Raw genomic sequence first — 25926 nt, 5'->3', positions numbered from 1 at the left:
CACCGAATATACCTATCAGATTCTCCCGTTTCCGCTCCCGGAGCCGGATTGTCAGCCTCCTGGGTCCGCTGCTGGAGACAGGCGCTGAAAATTTCCATAAAGATCTGCAGTTTGGCGGAACAGGCTCACGTACAAAGAGCCAGTGACGAAGAGACAGGGAGGAAGTCGCTAACGTTGCTGCCTCTCTTGAATTTTCATGAAAGCCCCCTTCTTTTTTTTTTTCTGTCTTGGTCACGTTGTCTCTGATTCTCCGCGGGAGGAAACCCTGCAACATCCCCGGCGCCAGTGATCGGCCAGGCTGAAAATGCAACAGGAGACGAAGGTGTAAATCATCCGAAACCCGGGGGGGGGCTTCGGTGGATGGAAGTTTGAAGTTGCCTAGAGCCCCTGTTGCAACACTCCCTGGCCATTGGTTTCAATGCCCTGGTCGTTTCGGTGGGGCCGTGGGATGGAAGTGTAACCACCACACACACACAGGGAGGGGGGGAGTGCACCGAGCGAGGGCGGAGATGGAAAGTGTGCAGGAGCAGCATGTTCCCCGGGAGAGCTTGCCCCTGCCTTAGGGAGTGTTGGTTGGTGGCCTGGGGAGCCGGCTCTCACTGTCTCTCTCTCCTTCGCTGGCTGGCCGGACTATGAGGCAGCAATGGGCTGGTGCGACTCCGGTGTGCAAATGCTCTTCACCATGATGGGCGCCTTCGCTGCTTTCAGCCTGATGAGCATAGCCATCGGCACCGATTACTGGCTCCACTCCCGGGCTTACATCTGTAACGGCACCAACGGCACCTCGGAAGAAAACCAAGTGAAGAAGGAGAAGGGATCCGTAATCCACTCGGGTCTCTGGAGGGTCTGCTGTGTGGAAGGTAGCGTTTATTGGTAAACGTGTTGGTAATCTGTGTAGCTTTGCAGGGAGGTGCAGCTCTGGCCAGCTGTCTGGGGTGGGTTTTTTCCTTCTCTCTCTCTCATTTCGCTGAAGCTTTTGTCCGACTGCTTCAGCCTTTCCCATTGGATTCTTCGTTTTTGATTGTGTGAAAAGTCTTTGTGAATTCCGGCAGCTCTCCTGTCTGGGCATTCCCGGGGAGGGGGGAAAATGGAGCGGGTTAAAATGGGACGGTGTCCACTCCAGTGAGATTGTGGTTCACTCATTCATTCACCTGCAATAGCCAGAGACCACGAATAAATAGAGGGAGTGGGGTATGTCCTGCCTGCCCAGCTTTAATATCAGCCACACAGACCGAGGTGAATGTGTTTTTTTTTGGGGGGGGTTTATTCCCTATTCTGAGGATTTGAAAGGAGAACTTGTAAAAACTTGAAGCAGACGGTGCGAGGACCGGCAACATCAGAGGGCTTTAAACCGAGTGAGCTTTGCTGTTAGATAAGGAGTGTCCGCAACTCATCGCTTCCAATGTTGCTTTTTTTTTTCTCTTGGCCTCCTGGGTTTATTTGTTTGATCTCTTTAACTGTGGATTAAAGTGGGAGGTCTTCCCGGAGACAAGGACGCGGGATCTCGGCTTCGCTGCACAACATGGGCCGCCTTAATTCAATCAGCCGATTGTAGCACACGTGAACGGTTCCATCTCTCTCATTCCGGGCGACAGTCAGTGCCTCCGCTTCCAGGCACATCATCTCTCCTGCAATCCAATAGGACAGGCCGCCTTATGTAAGATCGGTCGAGGGGGAAGGATTCTTTTGTAACAAATAGCATCTAAAAAGTTACTCTTTGATCTCTGTGTTATAAATAATTGCAGACACAGAAACAGGCCATTCGGCCCAGCCGATTCGTGTTACTGTTCATGCTTCACACCAGTCTCCTTCCACCCGCTTCTTTTAGCCCTGTTAGCTTATCCCTTATTCCCTTTTCCTCCCTGTACTATTCTGTACAGCTGTACTATTCCTCTCAGCTACTGTCTGTGGACCGACTTTCACATTCTAGCCCCCCTCCCCCGAGTATCTGACTTCCCCCTGAATTCTTGCCTGGATTTATTAAGGGCTGTTTTATCGTTCTGACTGTTAGTTTTGTTATTACACTTTCTCTCACACTTTAACGTGGAGAAAAATGGAAAATAGATCACGGGCTCGTCAACAACTGAAAAACAGGTTTCTAGCCTCAAACCACAGCGTGTTCCACATCCCGACAGTTCTTCCAATATTTTCCCAATCCGAGTATAGATTTACAGTTTTTTTTTGGGGGGGGGGCTTTCTTGCTACCCGGGTCTGTTGGTCTAATCACTCCTATCAGTACTGAAATCCCACAAAGCTTATACACACAGAGTTATGTGTGATGTCATTCTCAGCCCATGTTTATGATATTAAGCTGCTGTGCTTGATAGACAAATATTCTCCTGAAAGGATAATGTTTACATTTTTATCCATTCAATGAAACACACGGTAATCTGCAGATTAGTGCGAGCACCAGGCAGACAGAGGCTTTACCTCCACACTTACAGTCTACTTTAACCTCTCACTGCACTTTGTACCTCTCCCACCCTCTCCTGCGCCAGTTCCTGTCTTTGACGAGCCGGACTAGTGTCAGTCTTGGGCACAGTTTCATGTTGTGGGCCTGCACTCACTGGGGGATACTCACTCCGGCCATCGGCAGAGGCGTTCACCCAGCCCTGCCTCCAAACCTCGGGCCCCAGCTTCGCTCAAGAGCCGTCGCCTCATCCTCTCAATCCCTCACCCGGCCAGTCTCCACTGGCAGAATGAAGCAGCTGAGCACAGATTTCAAAGATGGACTTGTTGACTAACAGAGCTTGGAGTTTTAGACTGAGCGTGTTTCCCGCTCCTGGAGGCACCAGTTCTCGCAGGGGAAGATCCCACGGAACTGGCTGTTCTCCGATACCCTCCTCACCAGTGAACCTGAGCGTGTGGCCCGGGATTTGACTTCAAACCGGCCACTACCCTTGCCCCATGCCCCATCCACACTTGGCAGCAGGGGTCCCTACATGGCGATGCCAAGCAGTGACTGGCAGATTTGCCCCTCCTTAACCTGGGATGGTAGAGTTGTAAGTACCAAGGCCGCTGCACTTTGGAGAATCTCTCCCATCTTTGTAAAGCCAACGAGCCAATAACAGTTACCGCATGGTTAAAACATCAAAGACATCAGGTCCACACGTGGCTGGAGCGTAACGTCCTTTAGTACATTTCTCACTCGCCAGGAATAGAAACATTCTGATTTCTGACCTATTTCCAATTCAACAGCCAATAGCAAAGTCAGGTATAACCTCAAACTCTCCAGCGAATCTGATTAAAGTGATAGGGGATTTTTATCTTTAGTCTCTACATCCCAATTCAATTTTTAATGGATGAGTTTGTTCCTGTAACCTCACAATAACCACATATGAATCAAACTCGGCTGTATACTCGTTGCCTGTTAAAATAGAGATTAGAATCAGACGAAAGAGGAGGAAACGTTTTTAGGCAATGAGTTGTGATCTGGGTTGCACTGCCTGACAGGGCACTGGAAGCAGATTCAATAGTAACTTTCAAAAGGGAATTGGAGATATATTTGAAAAAGGAAATGCATGCAGGAATATGGAGAAGGAGCAGGAACTGTTTAGATCTTTCAACAGATCGGCACAGGCAGATGGCCAGAATGGCCTCCTTCTGGGCTATAAGACTCTAAGTTACTGAAAAGAGTCCTTTAGGTGAGTAAACAGATGGCTTGCCTGTGTATTGCAATCAACCTCTTGCTAAACCCAACTTCAATAGTCAGCACCACTCCAACCAGCAATGTTTTTTTATTCTTTCACAGGATGTGGGCGTTGCTGGTTAGACCAGTATTTGTTGCCCATCCCTAATTGTTCTTGAGAAGGTTGTGGTGAACTGCCTTCTTGAACCGCTGCAATCCATGTGGTGCAGGTACACCCACAGTGCTGTTAGGGAGGGAGTTCTAGGAGTTTGACCCAGTGACAGTGAAGGAACAGTGATATATTTCCAAATCAGGAATCATGGACCAAGTTCCATTGTCCCAGGCCCTAAAATAATATGTTTTAAACAACACAACTGAAGGAGTCTTTTGATAGAGTAACAGGGAGGGTTGATGAGAGTAGTACAGTTGACGTTGTGTAAATTGATTTGGAACAGGTATTTGACAAGGTAACACATAATAGACTTGCTATCAAAATGAAAGTCCATGGGATTAAAGAGAGAGTGGCAGCATGATACAAAATTGGCTAAGGGACCAAAAGCAGTCAGTGAGTAGCAGTTATTAGCTTCTTTTCTGATTGAAGGGAACTATACAGCGATGTTTCCCAGGGGTTAATACAAGGACCATTACTATCTTAGATATATATTAACGAGCTGGACTCAGGTGTACAGGGCACATATTAATGTTTGAAATTTGGAAATGCAGGACAGTGAAGAGAAGAGTAACAGACTTCAGGAGGTCATAGACAAACTGGTAAAATGCGCAGATGTAAGTTAATGCACAGAGATGGAAAATGGTACATTTTAGTGGAAAGAATGAGGAGAGGCAATTATGAAGTACATAGTTCAATTATAAACAGTGAGGCCTAAGGGGTGTATGTACATACATCTTTGAAGGTGGGATAGAAGAAGAGAAAACTGTTAAAAAAACATACTGGATCATGGACAGGTATGGCAGTATCTGTGGAGGGTGGAACTGAGTTAACATTTCAGCTCAGTTTTTTCTCTCCTTGTCCAGTCTCTTCCCGACTACAGCCTGTGACTCTCCTGATGTCCTCTATCACTAACAATTTCCAGTTTCCTGGCCCTAGCCATTTCCTTTTCATCATGGATGTCCACAGCATCATCCCCCAACGGTCTGAGGGCTCTCTGCTTCTTCCTTGAACAGAGGCTAAATCAGGCCCCACCCTTAACCACTTTACTTTGCCTGGCCGAACTGGTTCTCACGTTGAATGACTTCTCCTGTAACTCCAGTCACTTCCTCCAATTAAAAGGTGTTGCTATAGGTATATGAATGGTTTCTAGCTAGGATGCCTTTTGTGGAATAATGTGGAATAACCTTTGATCCAGTCCTGCTCAGGCCACCTCCCTCACCTCTTTTTTCAATAAAGTGATGATTGTATCAGTGTCATTTCCTACTCTCACCCCAAACTGAAAAATGTCATTACAACATATGAATGTACAAGGAGCAGGAGGAGGCCACTCGGCCCCTCAAGCCTGCTCTGCCATTCAATAAGATCATGGCTGATCTGATGGTAACCTCAAATCTGCTTCTTACCGACCCCAGATAACCTATCATCCCCCTTGCTTACCGAGAATCTATCCACCTCTGCCTTAAAATATTCAAAGACTCTGCTTCCACCACCTTTTCAGGAAGAGAGTTCCAAAGACTCACGACCCTCTGAGTGAAAAATGTTTGCCTCATCTCTGTTTTAAATGGGCGACCCCTTATTTTTAAACAGTGACCCCTGGTTCTAGATTCTCCCACAAGAGGAAACATCCTCTCCACATCCACCCTGTCAAGACCCCTCAGGATCTTATATGTTTCAATCAAGTTGCCTCTTACTCTTCTAAACTCCAGCAGATACAAGCCTAGTCCGTCCAACCTTTCCTCATAAGACAACCCACTCATTCCATGTATTAATCTGGTAAACCTTCTCTGAACTGCTTCCAATGCATTTACATCCTTCCTTAAATAAGGTGACCAATACTGTACACAATACTCCAAATGCAGTCTCACTAGTGCCCTGTATAACTGAAGCATAACCTCCCTACTTTTGTATTCAATTCCCCTCGTAATAAATTAAAACATTCTATTAGCTTTCCTAATTACTTGCTGCACCTGCATACCAGCCTTCTGTGATTCATTGATTTTACTTCTAATTTCCACCCATCTCTTGCCTTCATATGGTCCATTTCTGACTCTTCCCTTCCCTCCCTTGACTTCTCTGTCCCCATATCTGGGGATAGGTTTTCAACCAATATTCAATATAAGCGCACTGACTCCCAAAGCTACCTTGACTACACTTTCTCACACCGTACACTCTGTGAGGACTCTATTCCATCCTTCCAGTTTCTCCATCTCCATGACATCTGTTTGGATGATGCAATCTTACATATTAGCACTTCCGATACATCTTCTTTCCTCAACCGAGACTTGCCCTCCCCCGCCCCATCAACCATGTCATGCACTCCTGCTCTCACTCCTCCCCGTCTCCCAGAGCCACAGAAGGGTTCCCCTTGTCCACACCTTCCACCCCACCAGCTTTCACATTCAACAGATCATCCTGTCATTTCCACCAACTCCAGCACCACCACCAAGCATATCTTCCCCTCCCCTCCCCTTTCAGTATTCTGCAGGAACCATTCCTCCTTGATACCCTGGTCCACTCCTTAGTCACCCTCACTAATCACCTCCCTTTTCTATGGCACCTTTCTATGCTGGCACAAGGGATGCAACACTTGTCCTTTTACCTCCTCCATTCTCACCATCCAAGGCCCCAGTACTCATTCCAAATGAAACAGTGATTTACTTGTACCTCGTTCAATTTAGTATACTGTATTCATGGTGTGGTCTCCTCTACATTGGAGATGATCACTTTGTTGAACACCTTTTTGTCAGCAAACATGACCCCTGAGCCTTCAGTCGTCTTTCATTTTAATTATCCACTTTGCCCCCACTCTGACCCTCCTGTCTTTGATCTGCAGCAGTTAAATTGAGGCAAACTCAAGGAACAGCACCGCACTGACTGGGCATTTTACAGCTTTCTGGACTCAACATGGAGTTCAGCAATTCAGATCATAACCAGTGGCCCCATTTCATTTCCTTTGTCTTTGGTGGTTTGGTTTTTTTCTCTTGTTGTTTTTTTTGCTGGTATGTATTATCTATACATGATGCTGCTATTCACAACCCCTCTAGACACATATTCTGCTTACTTCTCCTATGACCACTCCCTTGCACCATGAACCCTTTGTCATTTAACCTCTCCTGTCGTCCACCCAATCAGACCTCTTTTGTTCTTTTTTCCACTCTCCCCCTTTCATTTGCTCAAAATCTGTGACATTTAAAACTTTTCCCAGGCCAGATGGGAGGTCATGGGCCTGAAACGTTAACTCTCTTTCTCTCTCCACAGCTGCTGCCGGACCTGCTGAGTATTTCCAACCTTTTCTGTTTTTATTCCAGATTTCCAGAATCTGTAGCATTTTTTTTATATTGGATCTTTGGCTTTACTAATAGAGGCACAAAAACCAAAGCAAGAAAGTTATGCCAAATCTTTATAAAGCATTGGTTAGATCTTCACTGGAGTATTGTGCTGAACTTTGGGCATCACTCTTTTGGAAGGATGTCAAGGTTTTGGAGCGGGTAAAAAAAATGTTTTACTGGAATAATTTCAGTGATGAGGAATTATTATTATCTGGATAGACTGGAGAAGCAGGGATTGTTCTCCTTAGAACAGAAAGGTGTTTAAAATCATGAAGGCTTTAGATAGAGTAAAGTGAGGGAACTGCTTTCCAATGGCTGAAATGTCAATGACCAGAGGGCAAAAGAACCAGGGGTCAAATGAGAAAAGATTTTTTATACAGCGAGTTGTGGTGATCTGGAATGCACTGCCCAGCCTGAAGGAGTGATGGAGGTGAATTCAGCAGCAATTTTTAAAAGGGAATTGGATATGTAGAAGCTACAGCATCGATAATAGTTTGGATCTAGGTCTGCTAACAGATAATATATAAAAGGGATCACTTATATGGTTAACACAATCATGGTTTCAGATATTATCGAAATGCTGGTGCAATTTAAAAATGGCCTGCAGCACTCCTTTGTAATAAAATTGTCTTACATAAAAACAATTAAAATAAAAATGTTAAATGTGTGCAACATGATATTTTTCCCTGCTCCTCCATCCCCCCCCCCACTCCATCCTTCTCAGAGGTGCAGTCCCACAGGTGTCAGCTGGTGTATTGAACAAGTGATCATTCTTTACCAGACAGAGTGTTGACAGCTCTCATGGGATCAGAGTGAGATTACGTTTGAACCTACTCCTGTTCAAATGTCTCTGACACACACACGGGTCCTGTAGCTTCACACTGAATAGCTATCATGTTTGGGAGGTCGGGCTAATTCCCTCCCTACTGACCCCAGCAGTGTTCAGATGTAATGCAGACTAGGGCTTGAGGATTCCTGACCAGGGTGGCACAGTCCCAACACTCAACAGTGCATGATCTGCACTCTTTTTACATGATTCTCTGGCACCAAAATTTTATGCAATATTGATAAATCTCCCATGGCATTTCATAGGGAGTTAAAACCAGCTGTAATCTTCAGGTGGAATTTAAACCAAGTTTCTATTGTAAATGTGGATATTAAAATTATAGCGAGAAAAGTTGACAGGAAGTAACAGGTGTAAGATTTTTAAATACATTATGGTGCTGCAGTGAAAGAGCATCACATCCTGAAATTTGGGCTGCAAAGAAATCTGAATTGTTGGAGCACTGGATTTTCCCTCCAGGACAAACTAAGTAGCTGGGAGATAGAAAACGGAGGCACTACAGCACTAATACTGGCAGGAGGGTATAATTACAGCGTGACAAGTTTACAGACCCAGTTTCCATTAATTTGTAAAGTCAATCCAAAATGCTTAGGGGAGATTAACTCCGCTCCAACACACACACACACACCAATTCTACATGACCTTATAGATGTCTGGCTCCATTTTTAAACCAACATTTTTAAATGTAATTATTTGGCGGGCTGGATTTCCCAGGGCTGGGCAAACAGGCAGCTAAAGGCAAGTGGGTGCAGCCAGAGCCAGCAGGTAACTGCTTTTTGGAGAGCCAGAAGGAATGGGAATGCTTCTCCCCCCACCCACCCCTCAAAAAAAAGAACAGCCCCAAAGTGCTGACATCCACTCACCGCCCCGTTAAACCAGCCATCCCAAGCCTTGTGCCTCCCAATCTCTGCAGGTTTCCCCTCTGCCCCACCCCGGCCGGCTTTCTCACCTGCTAACCAGACAGCCTGACAATCTAACCGGCTGCCTGGTGGAAATCAAAATATTAAAATGATAATGAGGTCTTCCCATTAACTTCAGATGGACATCATTCTCCCAATATTTCCCTTGCATCCGGGTTCCATCCTCTTGTGTAAATACCAGGGTCTTGTCACTGTGTAATTTGAATCAAATATTCCAGATCTACCCTTTCCATACCGTTTACCAGCTTTTACACCTTTATCAAATCCCCGCTCAGTTACTTCCAAATTTTTTGCCAGTCTTTCCTCCTCACTCAATCCTTGGATACTATCGATCAGTCTTGTATAACCTGTTCCCCATTGCTCCCAGAGACTGGTACCTCAATCGCCAGTAATGAAAGAATGACCTGATTTGAGCGTGGTACAATTTAAGTGTAAATTCCTCAAATATGTATTCTGTTCTTGTGCTTCTTTAATTCAGCATTTCATTTCCCACATAATTGCTGCTCTGCAGTGGGTGGACAAGGTAAACGTCTCCAAATCTATCACTTTTGTTTCGATCCCCATAGAGACCAATAAAAGAGATGAATTCCCAAATGACCAACAGAAGTATGCTAGTGGACAAAATTCTACTTTTTAAAGACATTTACTGTAACAGAGTAAAAGCAACATTGATCAAACATTAATTAACAGACAACTAATACATCAAACTAAAGAAAGCGTAACTTTTGCATTCACTTACTAACAACCAAATATGTCTTGCAAAATGCTTTTATGCAACACCATGCTTTTGGCAGATACAGGAACGGTCCCACAGTCACTTCCAGCTCCTCAGTGGATGTTCACTTCTCCCCGCCACACCAAGTCGAAATTTCCAGTGTCCTTCAACAATCATTCCACTCAGCCTGAGTTTTCTCAGTTATGATTATCACCAGCAGGGCACACCTCAATGAACTCTGGTTACTTAAGCCTTCACGAGCCCCGTCTGTCCTATTCCTTTGCTTCTGAATAGAAACCAAACTCTCACGAGCATCCTGCTTGGTTGCTAACATAAAGCAGTTCACCCTGCTTTCCCACAGTAGTAGCTCCTGTGTTTCTGCATCTCAAACAGATGTGAGATACTGTAAAAAATGTTTTAAAACTGTCACCCAACTCCAATGGAGTTTGTCTTCCCATGGTGACTGAATTATATGGCATGTCTTAAAACAGAGAACTCCATTTAAACACCTCAGTTCAGAGTTATATTTCAAAACATAATGGTCTTTCAAATTTCAATTTTTATGGCACCATTACTTCAATTTCAGTCCCAGCCATTTCAGAAACTGCATTTTTTGTGCAGTCTAAGGAAGGTGTAGGACAAGATAATAGGATTGAGGGTTAGAGTTGATGGAATTTAGCTTTGCGATTATCTTGCATAGTTCCTGAAATAGAACCAAACAGGATATTGAATGCAAAAGAGGAAGAGATCCAGCCCATAGCAAGGAGATGTCTCATCTTGAGAGACACAAGATTCATGACAGATTAAGAATGTCAGTTGTTGAATGTTGATACAGGATCCAGATACTGTGAATACGGTTCTCAATTTAACAAGCAAACATGTACAATCTTGTATCAAGAGACTCAGGTGAAGGGCCAAGGCCAAGGGTTGGAAAAAGTGAGAAGAACAACAACAGGTAAATCAGGTAACATTGAGTAAATGAGACAAAGCTCAGGCTTTAAAAGCTTAAGGATTGAACAAGGAGCAGCAAATTAAAGTTTGGAGTCAAAGGAAAGATAATGAAGTAGCAATGGAGGCAATAATCTCAATTTTAACACAACCAAGATTCTGTGAAGATGAAGTTAAGAGTCAATGAGCTCTGTTTTTCCTAGGTCAGAGGGTAAATGCACACAAACTCAATTTCCCCAAAAGCTTTCAACCTCAAGAAACAGTCATTTACTTAGAATTCACAAATCATCAAACTCCATAAACAGGTTTAATTTATACAAAGTTAGAATTATTTGATTGCACAGCAGTTAAGTACGTCTGGAATCTCACAATTCCCTAAATTCAAACTAATGATCTGTTATCCAGTGACCATCAGCTGGAAACCAGAGCTCATTGTCAGTTTCTGTCAAGTAAAATAGATAAGATAACATTTTGATGTGTTGTTTGCTAAGGCATTGTGACACAAATTTTTCATTATACATTTGGTAGAAGTTTGGTTTTACAACATACTTCTCACAAGGATGTCTTATATTATTTAAAACACTTGCAGAACTATTAAATTGTTGTCTTTCTAAATTATTGCACTTTTTTAATATAGTGAAACTAAAACTTGGAGCCAGAGCTGGGATCTGTAAACAGTGGGCAGCAATATAGTTTAATAAGACACCTCAGACAAATATATACTTCAGTAATTATCAATCATATTTCTAGACCTATGAATTTTGCCCTTTCTAGTGAGTATCTGGTGGCTTCTGTCGGGATAGTGAGGGTAATCAATACATTGGTGCTTACTGTTACTTTCTGATTTCTACCAACTCAGGCCTTCAGAGAGGAAATTGCTTCAGAATCAATTACTTTCCTGATGATGATGATTATGACCAGGAGGGATCAGAATACCTTTTACGTAAGAATTTGAGAAATTTCATGTTCTATATGTGGGAATGATCAATCATATAGTTCCGAATCAAGCCTGAACTAATACAGAACAGTATATACATCTAGAATATTAATAAATGTGCTTTGTTTCAGATTAATCTTAATATTTATACAATTAATTTAACCCACCTTCTATGGTGTGCACACAGCCCTGTACTTTCACCTGCCTTCCCCTTACAGTAATGCTTATAGACAAAAATAGAGTCTTTCTTACTTTGGAGGGCTTCCTCACTAATGGTAGAATGTACGTCTATAAAGTAGTGATTGTTTAATGGCTGTACCCCCTGTTCTAATTATTACCATGCCCTCTAACCCCACTTTACCTGAAGATTACACTTGATCTTGACTCCCCATGGGCATGGCCTCAGAGATGGACAAATTTTTTTCATATAAATCTGAGAATAGATATGTTTTTCTCCAATGTCCTCTTCCTCGATCCAAGAAGTAATTTAGTAGTCAACACCAACCCTCCGTTACCTTCCCCATGCTACATTTTTCTATGTAATCCCAGACAGGGATTGCTGGAGATCATTCCACCATGATGGTTGCCGAAATCTTGTCCTCCTCTCTTGAATGTATAGGCATGTTCACTTTGCAGCAGGGTCACTGAGTTAGGATCAAGACGGGCACCTTCACGGCTTCCACCACCTACACCCACCCCGAGTCCAGGAACACGGAAGGTTTTTGCAGGAGCGCATGCCCACTCCTCAGCTCATTTGGCAGAAATCCATGTTCTAGCCTGGAATCCTGGTGATATAGACAGTACTACACTGCATGGTGTAACCTAATTGAGGCGTGTAGGAATTAAAGGGAAAAATATTGGTCTTTTCCCTCATGTGCACACTACCTGCTCCATATACACACCTGTTCATATTCAATAAATTGCTCATGTTATACTTCTTTGAATTCCCAAGAGGAAAGACGTATATTTCAAACTAACACACTCAGAAGCGAGACGTGAAAAAATTTGAAAAAGTTTGTTTGTTTCTCTCTTCAGGTATTGTCCGTGCTTCCAGTTTATTTCCAATCCTGAGTGCCATTCTGCTGCTCTTGGCAGGTCTGTGTGTTGGAGCCAGCAAATTGTACCACAGCAAAACCAACATTATCCTCAGTGCAGGAATCTTATTTGTAGCAGCAGGTGAGTGTGAACCTTCTCCATTCCTCGCACCTGTTCCTCACCTGCTCCTCGATCTCCCTCACAAACCCTCACAAACCCTCACTCTCAGACAGTGCAACTGATACACCTGCTTTCACATATGGTACCAATTCACAGATGGAACCACAATGCACAGACACTATGAAGTCACAGGTTATTCACACAACAAACAATAAGACATGTTAACACACACACCAACATTCAGAAACACACGGTCACATGTACCAACAGGCAAAATACACATGCATAACCTTACATGAGCAACACACCATATAGCCTTGCCCACACATGTACTCTAAAGCAGCAAATAGCAATAGGCACTGTACCACAAAACCAGCAAGTTTATATGTAGACACTATACGACTGAAAACAGAATGCTCTGGTGAATATATTGAAATTGATTTGTATTTTTAAGAAAAGGCAAACAGCCTATTTTACAGCAAAGTCAATTTACTGAGCAGAGTTTATTTAAACAGAATCCCGCCAACTATAGAAAACACTCATGATCGAAATTACAGCAAAGTCTCCCTATAAAAGCAGGATTATTTTTCCAATAAAGTGCAGTGAGTGGAGGATGGAAGCATACAGTCAAATAATCCCAGTTACCAACAACAGTTTGGGCTTCAGGATTGATTGATGGGAGAATTATCCAATCACCTCAATAGTGAACCGGAATAACAGTGTCACTATATACAGCACGCTTTTAATATCAAGAATTAATAGAATTACGTTAAACTCTGAAAAGTTCTCAAAGCGAAACCATCAAGTTTGGAAGTTTGAAGACTCCTGCTGCGGGTCTGGTTGATGAAGCTGATAGATTTGTTTTCTGTCCTAGGACTGAGTAACATTATCGGGATTATTGTGTATATATCGAGCAACACGGGCGACCTCTGGGATAAGAATGATGACGACAAGAAGGGCCTGTATTCTTACGGATGGTCCTTTTACTTCGGGGCCTTGTCCTTTATTGTGGCGGAGATGGCTGGAGTCCTCGCCGTCAGCATTTACATCGACAAAAACAAAGCAGTGAGAACCAGGTCACACCGGGAGTATTTAAAGACTTCCTCCTCCCCTTACGCCAGGATGTCCAGCTACAGGTACAGGCAAAGGAGGAGATCCAGGTCGAGCTCCAGGTCCGAGGAGCCTTCTCCCGCTCGGGAGATCTCTGCTGCTGCCAACATGAAGGTAGTGAGCAGCATGGTGCCACTGACCGAGATCTCCATGTACACCTTGTCAAGAGAAGCCAACAAGCCTACAGTCAGAGGCACCTACCACCCGGATCAGGAAGAAAGCTTCCTCCAGGTTCATAACTGCTTCCAGAAGGAGCTGAAGGAGGGGCTCAGTGCCAACATGATGAACAGGCGAACAACGCCAGTCTGAACTCACTGACTAGGAACCACCACCACTGCACACCACCCCACCCACCCATCCCGATCCGCAACCCTCACCCCCTTCAAGGGCCAATTTCCTTTCTCACCCTCTTCAAAGGGGCGAGCAATGGAAGAGACTTGATGGTGTCTCCAATCTAAGAGTAGGACGTGTCCCATGAGTGCGGCTTCTCAATGCTGGTGGCTTCTCGGATTGTCAGAAAATGACGGGTGAGGCAAGTAACACACGAGAGAGGTAAATGGAGGAAGCTTTACCGGAATTGGGTGGGAGGGGGAAGGCAATGAGGCCAGAAAACAAATGACAACGAAAGATGAAATTTGGAGAACATTTCCTCTCCGCCACCCCCTAATAGAAAGTCTACAATGTCCATTTCTGTTGAGAAAATCCAATGTTTAACACAGATTAACATTTTGTAGCATTTAACATACACTTACATCTCGCTTATCCAAATACCAAGCCTGGGGCTGTTTATGAGCTGGGCCTGAATTCTCTTGGTGGTGCTCATGTGTTGACCCTTTAAACAGTGCAGTGATGATAAGGTTCATCCGTTGGACCTTAATCCTATCAATGGCCCTGGGCAGTGGCTGGAATGTTTCCTGGGGGTCTCAGTGGGGATGAGTAGGCCAAAGGATAACAGTCAAGTCTTGGCTGCTATGAGCAACTGAGCGCCCATCCCACTCCCAGAGAAATCCCTCCCCCATGCCCCCGCCCCCACCCCCACCCCATCCTCCCTCCCAACCCCATCCTCCCCCCCCCCCCACCACCACCAACTGCCTCGCTTTGTGTTGGTGGAATCGACAACATCACTTTACACAACAATTCCGAAGATTATGTTCAATGTGCACATTTAATCATTTTGGAACACTGTAAATCGCACTGTACCTCTCATTTCAAGAAGGTAGTACCCTTCTCCAATCTCTCTACAACACTCACATTTATTGATGGAGATATTGGAGCAAAGAGAAACCTCAGTGTCTTCATTGTTTGCGTTTTCTGTGGTTTCTCCCCTGTTAGATTATCAGACCTTTGTCACTGTAAAAATGTTAAAAGTTAGAACTGCGTGTAGTACATGGGGAACTATACTAAAACTGATCTATGGTTAGATTATTGTGGAAGTAGTGGAGGTGAGAGAGGGAGAGAGAGAGAGATATGCCCTTTGCTTGAAGCAGTATGTTCTGACTGTATGTGGTTGGGTTACTGTAAAGTATTTGTGATAATAAAGTAGTATCTGAATATGGTGGGGGTCTGCCATTCTGTGGGTCTGTGAAGAAAGTCTGAGTTCTGGTCATTTTAAAAACCTGACCAGCCCTTACACAGGAACTGATTCATTGTGTTAAATGGTGGAAACAGTCACTGCTCTGTTGCTGATGGGACTATTTGAACCACAGTCCCATGTTCCTTTAGTCACACAATATAAGCACAGTTCTAATTGATAGATAGCAATGACTTTTTTTAAACAATGTTTATGAATTATAAATTCACAGCGCAGCCGTATCTCGGATCTGTTGATTTCTTTCCTTATGGATCCCGTGGGATGATCAGGCTCCATTTTGTTTCAGTAAAGCTTTATGTCAAAGGCAGAACTCCATGGCGCCAGTTTAAAGTGGGTGTCCACTGGAATTGCATCCGGCCCAGTGAAGTGAGAGATTGCTGTTTGAACTGCTTCAGCAACTACTTCAGAACATCCCATTAAAGGATTCAACATTCAAGGTGTGCGACATCATATCCCTCAGTGCACTGGCTTTTAGTGCTGAATGTGGAACCCATTGAACCCAAATCTGAACTTTGATTTGGAGGTTGTGGTGATTCACCCAAGAATTGAATCCCTCTTTACTCATTCATTTTTCTGTCTCCATGGTGTTAATGATCCCGCTCCTGGGAAGCGCCCCGAGGCATTGCATTGCCTTAAAAGGTGCTATAAAAATGCATGTTGTTCGTCAGTAACTTTGTGCATCACCATCGTGATAGTTGTAGACATGAAGCAATATTCATCTGTAACCTTGTTCCCAGGCAAACAGTGAAACAGGAACATAGCTCTAGCTAAAGGAACAAGCAGAGTTGATTTTTTTCCTTGATGAGATTTTCTCATTCTCTCTCAATAATTCAATGGTGTTCCTCTGTATCATGCTGACTGTGGGATGTCCCAGATTCAATCACTGATCTCACTCAGAATAGCAATCCTGATCTTTCACTGTCTCATTTTTCAGGGACTAATTGGGCCGTTGAGCTTTTCAGTGACTCCAGCCCATGAGGTGATGCCTGGTGAGAACTGGATGAAGTTGGTGTGTTTGTTTCCCACCTCCTTCCCCCTCCATACCCCCAACACCAACCCTGACACTCACCATCAGTCTCATAAAGGGAAGACTGGTCATTGCTGAGGACCAAAAAGTTGCTCATGCTCCTGAAACTACAGCCCAGTGCACATTACTACATGAATAGATGTGATCTACTTTTCTTGTAAATTGGGCAGTCACAGAATTGTTACAGTGCAGGTGGAGACCATTCAGCCCATCATGCCTGCTGCAGTTCTCCGAATGAACAATTCACCTAATGCCATTCTCCCACCTTCTCCCCGTAACCCTGCACATTCTTCCTTTTCAGATAGCAGTCTAATTCTCTTTTGAACGTCTCGACTGAACCTGCCTCCACCATACACTCATGCAGTGCGTTCCAGACTTTAACCACTTGCTGCGTGAAAAAGTTTTTCCTCGTGTCGCTTTTGCTTCTTTTGCAAATTACTTTAAAATCTGCCCCCTCGTGTTCTCGATCCTTTCACGAGTAGGAACAGTTTTTTTCCTGTCTACTCTGTCCAGCCCCTCATGATTTTGAATATGTCTATCAAACCTCCTCTCAACCTTCTCTTCTCCAAAGAAAACAGTCCCAACTTCTCCAATTTATCTTCATAACTCATCCCTGGAATGATTGTCGTGAATCTTTTCTGCATTCTCTCCAATGCCTTCACATCCTTCCTAAAGTGCATCACCCAGAATTGGATGCAATACCCCAGCTGAGGCCAAACTAGTGACTTATATAAGTTCAACATAACCGTCTTGCTCTTATACTCTATGCCCCTTTTAATAAAGCCTAGGATACAGTATGCTTTATTAAATGCTCTCTCAACCTGCCCTGCTACCTTCAATAGCTAATGCACATATACACCCAGGTCCTTCTGCTCCTGCACACCCTTTAAAATTGTGCCCTTTATTTTATATTATCTATGTTCTTCCAACCAAAATGATCACCTCACATTTCCCTGCATTGAACTTCATCTGCCACTTGTCTGCCCACTCCACCAACTTGTCTACATCCTTTTTAAGTTCTACACTGTCCCCCTCACAGTTCACAATGCTTACAAGCTTTGTATAATCCACAAATTTTGAAACTGTGCCCTATGCACCAAGGTCTAGGTTATCAGGAACAGCAAGGTTCCCAATATTGACCACTAGTAAACTCCACTATAAACTTTCTTGAAAAACATCCATTAACCACTACTCTGCTTTCTGTCACTCAGTCAATCTGGCATCCATGTTGCTACTTTCCATTTTATTCCATGAGCTATAATCTTGCTCAGAAGTCTGTTGTGTGGCACTATATCAAAAGCCTTTTGGAACTCCATGTACACCGCATCAACAGCATTGCCCTCATCAACCCTCTCTGTTACTTCTTCAAAAAACTCTAGCAAGTTAATTAAACACAATTTTCCCTCAACAAATCTGTGCTGGCTTTCCTTAATTAATCTGCATTTTTCCCTGTGACTATTAATTTTGTCCCGAATTACCATTTCTAGATGTTTCCCCACCACCGAAGTTAAACTGACTGGTCTGTCGTTGCTGGGCTTATCTTTACACCCTTTTTTGAACATGAGTGTAACATTTGCAATTCTTCAGTCTTCTGGAACCACCCCCCGAGTCTAAGGAAGGCTGGAAAATTATGGCCAGTGCCTCCACAATTTCCACTCTCACTTCTATCAGTATCCTTGGATGCATCTCATTCGGTCCTGGTGCTTTACCAACTTTTAAGTATAGACAGGCTATCTAATACCTCCTCCTTATCAATTTTAAATCCGTTTAGTGTATTAATTATCTCCTCTCTCACCGTGGTCAGGGCAGCATCTTCTTCCTTGGTAAAGACAGATGCAAAGTATCGATTTAATACCTCAGCCATACCCCCTGTCTCCATGTGTAAATCCTCTTTTTGGTTCCTAATTGGCCCTACTCCACCTTTTACCACACTTTTACTATTTATATGCCTATTGAAGACTTTGGGATTGCTTTTTATATTAGCTGCCAGTCTCTTTTCATAGTTTCAAAGATGACTCATATTGGACACGAAACATTAACTCTGTTTCTCTCTCCACAGATGCTGCCAGACCTGCTGCGTTTTTCCTGCACTTTTTTATTTATTTTCATACTCCCGCTTTGCTTTTCCACTTCCCTTCTAAACCTTCAATTTTCAATCTGGTTCTCAGTTGTATTATCCACTTGATATCCGTCATAAGCACACTATTTCTTCATCTTAATTTCTATCTCTTTTGCCATCCAGGTAGCTCTAGATTCACTTACCCTACCTTTCCCTTTTGAGGGAATATATCGGGACTGTGAAGATAGACATTGTTCAGCTACAGTTTTACCCACCAACCTTTGATTCCAATTTATTCGGCCCAAATCCATTCTTATCCTATTGCGGTTTGCTTTCCCCCAATTAATTATTATTACTCTACATGGTCCTTTGTCCCTTTCCATTGTCAACCTAAACCTTATGATACATGGTCACTGTCCCCTAAATGTTCTCCTGATATTTGACCCACTTGGCCCAACTCATTCCCAAGAACCAGATCTAGCAGTACCTCCCCCCTCGTTGGACTGGAAACATTCTGTAGAAAGTTTTTGTGAACACACTGTAGGAACTTTGGCTCCCCTCTGCCCTTTACACTACTACTATCTCAGTTGACATTTGGGTCATTAAAGTCCCCCATTATAACTACTCTATATATTTGTACCTCTCTGTAGTTTCCTTGCAAACTTGTTCCTCTGCATCCTTCCCACCAGTTGGTAGTTTAATAGTTAAGGGAATAGATTGGGGTATCTGTGGCCGCAGACATGAATCCAGGATGATATGTTGCCTCCCTGGTGCCAGATCAAGGATGTCACTGAACTTACTACACAAAGACGATAGACTACACCGAACAATGCAATTGCATCTTTTATGTTCCTTAGCTCTAGCCAAATAGATTCTTTCCTTCACCCCTCTGGGTCATCCTCTTTCTCCAACACTGCAATGCTCTCCTTAATCAATCCTGCCACTATCCCCCTTTTCTTCCTTTCCTGAACATCTTGTATCCAGGAATAGTTAACACCCACTCCCACCGCTCTTTGAGTCAGGTCTCTGTTAAAGACAATCTGTTACTGTAACTCACCAATCTTATTAATCACACTCCATGCATTCACTTATATAACCCTGATTTCTCCCTTACTCAGACCCCACCTAATAACTTACTATTCCCTACTCAGTGCTCTCTCTCCCATTATTCTGTGCACCTTGGTATTCTGCTCTGATAATTCCTCCTGGTTGCCACATCCCAACCAAGTTAATTAAGCCCTCCCCAATAGCTCTAGCAAAATGCCCTGCAAGAAATTCAGTCCCAGCTCTATTTAGGTGCAACCCATCCGGCCTTTACAAGTCACATCTCTCCCAGAGGTGGTCCCAATGTCCCAAGAATCTAAAGCCCTCCCTCCTGCAACATCTCTGCAGCCACACATTCATTTGCTTTATCCTCCTTTTTTCATACTCACTTGCGCCTGGTACTGGGAGTAATCCTGAGATTAATATTTTTGAGGTGCTAATTTCCTACCGAGCTCCTAAATTCTGACTGCAGGATCACATCACTCTGTCTATGTTGTCTGCACCAATGTGGACCATGACTGCTGGATATTCACCCTCCCCACTCAGGGTACACCACAGCCAGTGACATCCTTGACCCTGCTACCAGGTAGGCAACACACCATCCTGGATTCATGCCCGCGGCCACAGAAACACCCATCTATTCCCTTAACTATCAAACTACCTATCACAATTGCTCTTCCAGTCTTCCTTCTACACCCCTGTACAGCTGAGCCAACCGTGGTGCCATGGACTTGGCTTTGGTTGAACTTCCCAGATGCATCATCACTCATCAGTATTCAGAACCGAATACTGGTTGGTGAGTAGGGTACACACAGGGGACTCCTGTACTACCCGCCTGTATCTACTTGGCTGTCAGGTGGTCACCCATCCCTTCTCGCTCTGCATATTCTTAAGCTGTGGGGTGGCCACATCTATAAATGGTCTATCCACAAAGCTCTCAACCTCATGGATGCACTGCAGTGATGTCAGCTGCTGCTCAAGCTTCAAAACCCTGAGTTCGAGCTGCTGCAACAGCCTACACCTCTTGCATAGATGGCTATCCAGGACACGGGAAGCATCCTGAAGTTCTCACATGGCACAGGATTTTCACTCCAGGTTGCCACAGCCCTGTCATTCCTCTGTTAGTTAATAGCCTTGCTATTGCTTATAAACGTCACTACTATTAATACACCTTACAAATACTAATAAACCCTAATAATACATAATACACCTTACTAGAAGTTGTGAGCCTTACTTTAAAGAAAAATAAGACACCAGTTTATACCCTTGTTTAGATAAGATAAATTGAAAATACTCACCAGTCTATCACCTAGCAACTTCCCGATGATGTCACACCTTGATTTTTCTTTCCGAACGTGGGTTCTGAACACACAGACTGGCTCCTGATGGCAGTAGATAACCCACTCTGCTCTCGCTGTTCCCCGCCAGTCACTCAGTCTACCTTTGGAGAAAGGAGAAGCAGCAGCAATACCCACCGACCAATCAACTTACGGGTTTCCAGTGATGTCACAAATTGATTTTTTTTTTTTCCCTCACACTTCAGTGATGCTGACCTGCTTCACTCTCCTCCCAGTCCCTTCACGGTGATGCTGACCTGCTTCACTCTCCTCCCAGTCCCTTCACGGTGATGCTGACCTGCTTCACTCTCCGCCCGGTCCCTTCACGGTGATGCTGACCTGCTTCACTCTCCGCCCAGTCCCTTCACGGTGATGCTGACCTGCTTCACTCTCCTCCCAGTCCCTTCACGGTGATGCTGACCTGCTTCACTCTCCGCCCGGTCCCTTCACGGTGATGCTGACCTGCTTCACCCTCTTCCCAGTCCCTTCACGGTGATGCTGACGTGCTTCACCCTCTTCCCGGTCCCTTCACGGTGATGCTGACCTGCTTCACTCTCCGCCCGGTCCCTTCACGGTGATGCTGACCTGCTTCACTCTCCTCCCAGTCCCTTCACGGTGATGCTGACCTGCTTCACTCTCCGCCCAGTCCCTTCACGGTGATGCTGACCTGCTTCACCCTCTTCCCGGTCCCTTCACGGTGATGCTGACCTGCTTCACTCTCCTCCCAGTCCCTTCACGGTGATGCTGACCTGCTTCACTCTCCTCCCAGTCCCTTCACGGTGATGCTGACCTGCTTCACTCTCCGCCCGGTCCCTTCACGGTAATGCTGACCTGCTTCACTCTCCGCCCGGTCCCTTCACGGTGATGCTGACCTACTTCACTCTCCGCCCGGTCCCTTCACGGTGATGCTGACCTACTTCACTCTCCTCCCAGTCCCTTCACGGTGATGCTGACCTGCTTCACTCTCCGCCCGGTCCCTTCACGGTGATGCTGACCTACTTCACTCTCCTCCCGGTCCCTTCACAGTGATGCTGACCTGCTTCACTCTCCTCCCAGTCCCTTCACGGTGATGCTGACCTACTTCACTCTCCTCCCAGTCCCTTCACGGTGATGCTGACCTGCTTCACTCTCCTCCCAGTCCCTTCACGGTGATGCTGACCTGCTTCACTCTCCTCCCAGTCCCTTCACGGTGATGCTGACCTGCTTCACTCTCCTCCCAGTCCCTTCACGGTGATGCTGACCTGCTTCACTCTCCTCCCAGTCCCTTCACGGTGATGCTGACCTGCTTCACTCTCCTCCCAGTCCCTTCACGGTGATGCTGACCTGCTTCACTCTCCGCCCGGTCCCTTCACGGTGATGCTGACCTGCTTCACTCTCCTCCCAGTCCCTTCATGGTGATGCTGACCTGCTTCACTCTCCTCCCAGTCCCTTCACGGAGATGCTGACCTACTTCACTCTCCTCCCAGTCCCTCCAAAGTGAATTCACTGTAAAATACAGCAAATAGAAATAAATAGAAATTTAAACCATAAATCTTAAATGGGATAAAAGGTAATGGAGAAATTCAACAGTAAGCAGCATTTTCATTTCCGAAAATGCATGGGAAGGGATTAAGTGCTGATTAAAATCAGGGCTCTGAGTTGTGTGGAGAGAACTGGGTTGCAGATGCAGCCGGTTTGATGAGGCAGGATTGTTCTTTGTTGCCCCTATGGACTCCCTCAGAATAGACAATAGTTCTCAGTGTCATGTGCCCAGCATTAGAGTGGAAATCTTTTTGGGAGTTACGAACTATATATAAAAAAAAAATCACAATTAAAATACATTAAAGAGATGTGTGAGAAAGATCATGATACAGAACCAAACAACACCAACAAATTACTCCCTGCCACTAAATTCCAGGAATCACAGCACACTTTGAAACTTTAAATTTAAAGAATAAAGGGATGATATCCTAAAGATGACCTTTCTATTTTTACTCCTTTATTAATCTCCACAATGGGAGGAACAGATCCTTGGTTAACTCCGCTAGACTTGCATCTCTAACCAATGGTTGCAGGAAGATCTAAATTACTCCAACTGGCCAACTTGATTCCCTACATCATCACCTGCTTGGCTCATCCCACCCCTTATCCAATGGTCTAGATTAGCAACTGGTGCAACACCAACCTCCTGGCAAACTGAAGTTAACCAGACAATGAGCTCAGATTGGTGACTTGGCCTCCGGAGGTCCCCAGCATCACAGATGCCAGTCTTCAGCCAATTCAATTCACTCCACGTGATATCAAGAAATGGCTAAAGGCACCAGATACCGCAAAGGCTATGGGCCCTGACAATATTCCAGCAAAGTACTGAAGAATTGTGTTCCAGAATTTGCTGCGCCCCTAGCCAAGCTGTTCCAGTACAGCTACAACACTGGCATCTACCCAGCTATGTGGGAAATTGCCCAGGTCTGTCCTGTACACAAAAAGCAGGACAAATCCAACCCGACCAATTACCGCCCCATCAGTCTACTCTCGATCATCAGTAAAGTAATGGAAGGGGTCATCAACAGTGCTTTCAAGTGGCACTTGCTTAGCAATAACCTGCTCACTGATGCCCAGTTTGGGTTCCGCCAGGGCCACTCAGCTCCTGACCTCATTACAGCCTTGGCTCAAACATGGACAAAAGAACTGAACTCCCGAGGTGAAGTGAGAGTGACTATCCTTGACTGCAAGGCAGCATTTGACTGAGTGTGGCATCAAGGATCCCTAGCAAAACTGGAGTCAATGGGAATCAGGAGAAAACTCTCCACTGGTTGGAGTCATACCTAGTACAAAGGAAGATGGCTGTGGTTGTTGGAGGTCAGTCATCTCAGTTCCAGGACATCACATGCAGGAATTCCTCAGGGTAGTGTCCTGGGCCCAACCATCTTCTACTGCTTCATCAATGACATTCCTTCCATCATAAGATCAGAAGTGGGGATGTTCGCTGATGATTGCACAATGTTCAGCACCATTCATGACTCCTCAGATATTGAAGCAGTCCATGTCCAAATGCAGCAAGACCTGGACAATATCCATGCTTGGGCTGACAAGTGGCAAGTAACATATGCACCACACAAATGCCAGACAATGACCATCTCCAACAAGAGAGAATCTAACCATCGCTCCTTGACATTTAATGGCATTACCATCACTGAATCCCCCATGGTCAACATCTTGGGGGTTACCATTGACCAGAAACTGAACTGGACTAGCCATATAAATACTGTGGCTACAAGAGCAAGTCATGTGGTGAGGAATCATGCGATGAGTAACTCATCTCATGAGTCCCCAAAGCCTGTCCACAATCTACAAGGCACAAGTCAGGTCAGTGTGATGGAATGCTCCCCACTTGCCTGGATGAATGCAGCTCCCACAACACTCAAGAACCTTGACACCATCCAGAATAAAGCAGCCTGCTTGAATGACACTGCATCCACATTCATTCATTCCCTCCACCACCGACGCACAGTAGCAGCAGTGTGTACCATCAACAAGATGCACTGCAGGAATTCACCAAGGCTCCTTAGACAGCACCTTCCAAACCCATGACCACCACGATCTAGAATGACAAGGGCAGCAGATACATGGGAACATCACCACCTGGAAAGTTCCCCTCCGAGTCACTCACCATCCTGACTTGGAAATATATCACTGTTCCTTCACTGTCGCTGGGTCAAAATCCTGGAACTCCCTTCCTAACAGCACCTAGACCACATGGACTGCAGCGGTTCAAGAAGGCAGCTCACCGCCACCTTCTCAAGGGCAATTAGGGATGGGCAATAAATGCTGGCCCAGCCAGCGAAGCCCACATCCCATGAATGAATGAAAAAATAAGATAAAGATCCTCAGAATCCAGTTTCCAAGGAGCACAGAGCTGAGGTGCCGTATTCTATATTTGTAAGGTTTTGGGCTCTGCGTATATCACAGTTGACATCTTTCCCGACATTTACATGATGCAAACTACATTTTTTACTTCTCTAATTGATGCAGTGCAGGGTAGGAGGCACTGATCCAAATATAAGTCAAGCTGGAACCCCAGGCAGTCATGTTGGGCAGAGGTGAAGAAGAAATCTGCTCTATCCTTACCCCAGATGAGATACTGATTGACAATAACTGCCTCTGGCCAAGTGTGGGCATCCGCGCATCATTGAGCTGGGTAGGAATGATGTGTCCTGATTAAGAATTTTTGAAACTGTTTCCAGCTTTAACTTCAGTCTGATGTGAAATGATTACTCCACTGTGAACTGTAAGCTACAAGGTAGGAAGCCTCTGAACGTGGACAATGATAAACAAGCCAAGCTGACAATTGCAGCCAAGCTCCTGTGAGGGGGCTTAATAATGTTCTAAGTCTTCACTACATCCCGCTGAGCAAATTATGTCACAATAGCGTTTCCCCGAATAGGGTTTGAATGTTGTCCAATAACAAACCACAATCAAAGTTAGCACCAGCATTCGGAATTACTCTCAATTATGGGTGTTTGTTAAAAATGGGTTCAGTACTGGTTTGTAGGCACAAAGATGAAATATTTGACTTTCAATGTAATTCAGCCGCTGCCCCATTTCATTGAGGACTCGTGTGTGGCCACACAGGCCGAAGCGACACTGGACTGGTGGCTGGGGTGGGGGGGGTGGTGGTCACTGGAGGAGGGGAGTCACTGGGATTGATCGAAGTGGATCATTTCCTGTCAGGGATTTTAAGGTCAAACTCCTTCCAGCACAGAGGCTGCGGTCGTTTCCAGGACATTTAAGTCCAATTTCGGGGGCCTCGGCTGCAAAGTGGCCAGAAACATGTGCCTTTGATACAAGGGGCAGGAATGAACTCTGGCCCTGGTTTGTCTCCTTCCAGACCCCCACACTTCGCATCATTTACTGTCTCGTTTCACAATCTCACCCCCCTCCCCCATCCCACCACCCCCCCCCAAGACCCCCAACCCCCCCATTCCACCCCCCAAAGACCCCCAACCCCCCAAAGACCCCCAACCCCCCATCCCACCCCCCCAAAGACCCCCAACCCCCCCATCCCCCCCAAAGACCCCCAACCCCTCCATCCCACCCCCCCCAAAGACCCCCCCATCCCACCCCCCCATCC

The 25926-nt window shown here is 45.0% G+C and overlaps 1 protein-coding gene across 1 annotated transcript; it reads left to right on the top strand.

The window, feature by feature from the left end:
* The first annotated feature begins 485 nt into the window (after positions 1-485).
* On the top strand, positions 486-14789 carry LOC144699582 (voltage-dependent calcium channel gamma-4 subunit-like). The gene is made up of 4 exons (XM_078570621.1): positions 486-860; positions 11416-11499; positions 12529-12669; positions 13523-14789. Exons 1-4 carry the CDS (start codon positions 644-646, stop codon positions 14065-14067), a joined length of 987 nt encoding a protein of 328 aa, XP_078426747.1. The 5' UTR covers positions 486-643; the 3' UTR covers positions 14068-14789.
* The last annotated feature ends 11137 nt before the right edge of the window (positions 14790-25926 follow it).

The sequence above is a fragment of the Cetorhinus maximus genome, chromosome 24 (assembly GCF_964194155.1).
Source record: "Cetorhinus maximus chromosome 24, sCetMax3.hap1.1, whole genome shotgun sequence".
In the NCBI taxonomy this organism is placed as follows: domain Eukaryota; kingdom Metazoa; phylum Chordata; class Chondrichthyes; order Lamniformes; family Cetorhinidae; genus Cetorhinus; species Cetorhinus maximus.
Note: the sequence above shows the minus strand (reverse complement) of the source record. Positions and strands in the feature narration are given on the sequence as shown.